Raw genomic sequence first — 2,015 nt, 5'->3', positions numbered from 1 at the left:
AACACAAGGGGTGTGGGAAAAGGTTCGAACTGGACGAGTTTTTTTCTTTTCTTTTCTTTCGGAGCATCTTGAACAGCAGTCCATGTACAGAAAAAAGGTCGGAGTAATAAATTTTGGGTCTGTCTAGGACGCATCTAGATGTGACATAATTATGTCACATCTAACCTTGTGTCCACTATGTTTGTGGTTTTTTTTTCTCCATGTTTTTTATTCCATGTTGTTGTGTTATTTATGGAAGTTTAGATGTGATATCATTAAAAAACATCTAGATGTGAATTAGACAAACTGATAAATTTTAAGGTATCAAACAGTGATTTTATTATTATTATTATTATTATTATATCCAAAATATTCATCTCCAACAGCAGACCTAAAAAATTTAGGACGCCACGTCTCCAACAGCGGCCCTCCGGTATATTTGATCTTCACAATTTACATACATACTAGGACAAATCTTTCCCTATATATACTAATAAAGCACGGAGTCGGGAAAGCCCCTCTGTTTCTTCGAAATAAACCCGCAGTCCTATTTTCAGTGTGTTCCTGATATAACGTTTCGTTTTTGCAAAAAAGCCCCTGGCGTCGCGGCAGGCGTACGAGAGCGCGGCGGACATGAAAGTCACCAAAGGTGGCCTTGGCCGGCACGGGGGTGAGCTCGCGGGCGCGCTTGCGGCAGGCGAGCCTAGCCGCAAGTCCTCCTGCTGCTTGGCGAGGCCTTTGGCCTTCCTGCCGGCCGAGGCGTCGCGGAATGGGCGGCGGATCTCGGCTGCTCCCTCGTCGATCCGGCGGCGGACGGATCGAGACGGGAGAGGCGGCAACCTCCATGGCGGGTCCCTGGAGGACACCAGCGTGGATCCGGCGATGGACAGATAGAGACGGAGAGGCGACGACCACCATGGCGGGATCTGGGGCAGAGAAGTCAGGGTCTTGTGGCTGCGCTCGCCTGAGCTCCTAGCGCCGGGGAGACGTCGGAACGGGCGAAGGACGGCGAGGTAGGTCGGAGACGGGCCGGATCTGGCGATTCTCGATGTCGGAAGGGCGGCGGTGGTCTCCATGTTGCGGGGGTCGGCTCGAAGCTCCTGAAGCGGGCATGGTAGTCTTCCTGTTGAAGAAAAGAGAGAGGGTTGAGAGAGAGAATAGAGAGACAGGGGAGAGATAGAGAGGGAGAGAGGAGGCGGGGCAACGTCACGGTGCTGCTGCTGCTCACTTAGGCGACGAAGTCGGCAGAGCCGCCACAGCGAGGGTCGGAGCGGAGGACCCCGGGCGTCCATGGCGGCCTCCCTGTAAGGCTGTAACAAAGAGGAAGAGAGATAGAGGGAGATGAGAGTAAACGGGAGAAACAGAGAAGAAGGGAAGAGGGAGATGACGGGGGAAAGAAGGTAGGGGGGTGACGGGGTCCTGGTCGTGGATTCGGTCGTCGACGAAGAAGGAGCTCGGGGTCGGGGACGAGGTGGCTGCGCTTGGGAGCAGCAGATCGAGCTGCGGCATGACTATGGTGGTGATAGACAGTGTCGCGCACGGCGGAGTGGAAAGGATGGCTACTAGGAGGAGGAGCAGTAGGGAGGAAGGATAACGCCAGAAGCGAAGTCAGAGCAATCTGCCAAGGAAGAGCGGTGGCGGAGAGGAAGGGATGACTACTACTAGAACTCTAGGAGGAGGAGGAGGACGAGCAGCAGAGACCGAGGTGCTGCTGTCGCGTGTCGTATTGGGCACCTGTGAGTCCGTGACTATATGCTGTCAATGATAACATTTTTTTATACAAAGTACTTTTTACATGTCTGGTCATAGTAGTGCACGCCACATGCAAGTCCAATCGAAGACACAAGAAACACACACATGCAGGCTCTTTGCACAAGAGAACCCCCTTGTCACAATCGACACAAAGACTCATTTTTATATGAGGATGTATGTAGCAAATAGTGTGTTGTAATCATTTTTGTACGTATAGTTAATTAGCACTAAGACACACCATATGTATTTATGGTAAAACTATAAATTGATGTAAGTTCTTTTGA

The 2,015-nt window shown here is 51.2% G+C and overlaps 1 protein-coding gene across 2 annotated transcripts; it reads right to left on the bottom strand.

Moving 5' to 3' along the window:
• Positions 1-174: 174 nt before the first annotated feature.
• On the bottom strand, positions 175-1,710 carry LOC123086935 (uncharacterized). 2 transcript variants are annotated; one of them, XM_044508802.1, is made up of 2 exons: positions 1,185-1,710; positions 175-1,102 (listed from the first exon to the last, which is right to left on the bottom strand). In XM_044508802.1, exon 2 carries the CDS (start codon positions 1,053-1,055, stop codon positions 444-446), a length of 612 nt encoding a protein of 203 aa, XP_044364737.1. In that variant the 5' UTR covers positions 1,056-1,102; positions 1,185-1,710; the 3' UTR covers positions 175-443. The 2 variants fall into 2 exon arrangements, with proteins under 2 accessions (XP_044364737.1, XP_044364736.1); XM_044508801.1 differs by having other exon boundaries at positions 364-1,102; positions 1,208-1,704.
• Positions 1,711-2,015: the final 305 nt, after the last annotated feature.

This window comes from Triticum aestivum, chromosome 4A (assembly GCF_018294505.1).
Source record: "Triticum aestivum cultivar Chinese Spring chromosome 4A, IWGSC CS RefSeq v2.1, whole genome shotgun sequence".
In the NCBI taxonomy this organism is placed as follows: domain Eukaryota; kingdom Viridiplantae; phylum Streptophyta; class Magnoliopsida; order Poales; family Poaceae; genus Triticum; species Triticum aestivum.
This window is presented reverse-complemented; position numbering and strand designations above follow the sequence as displayed.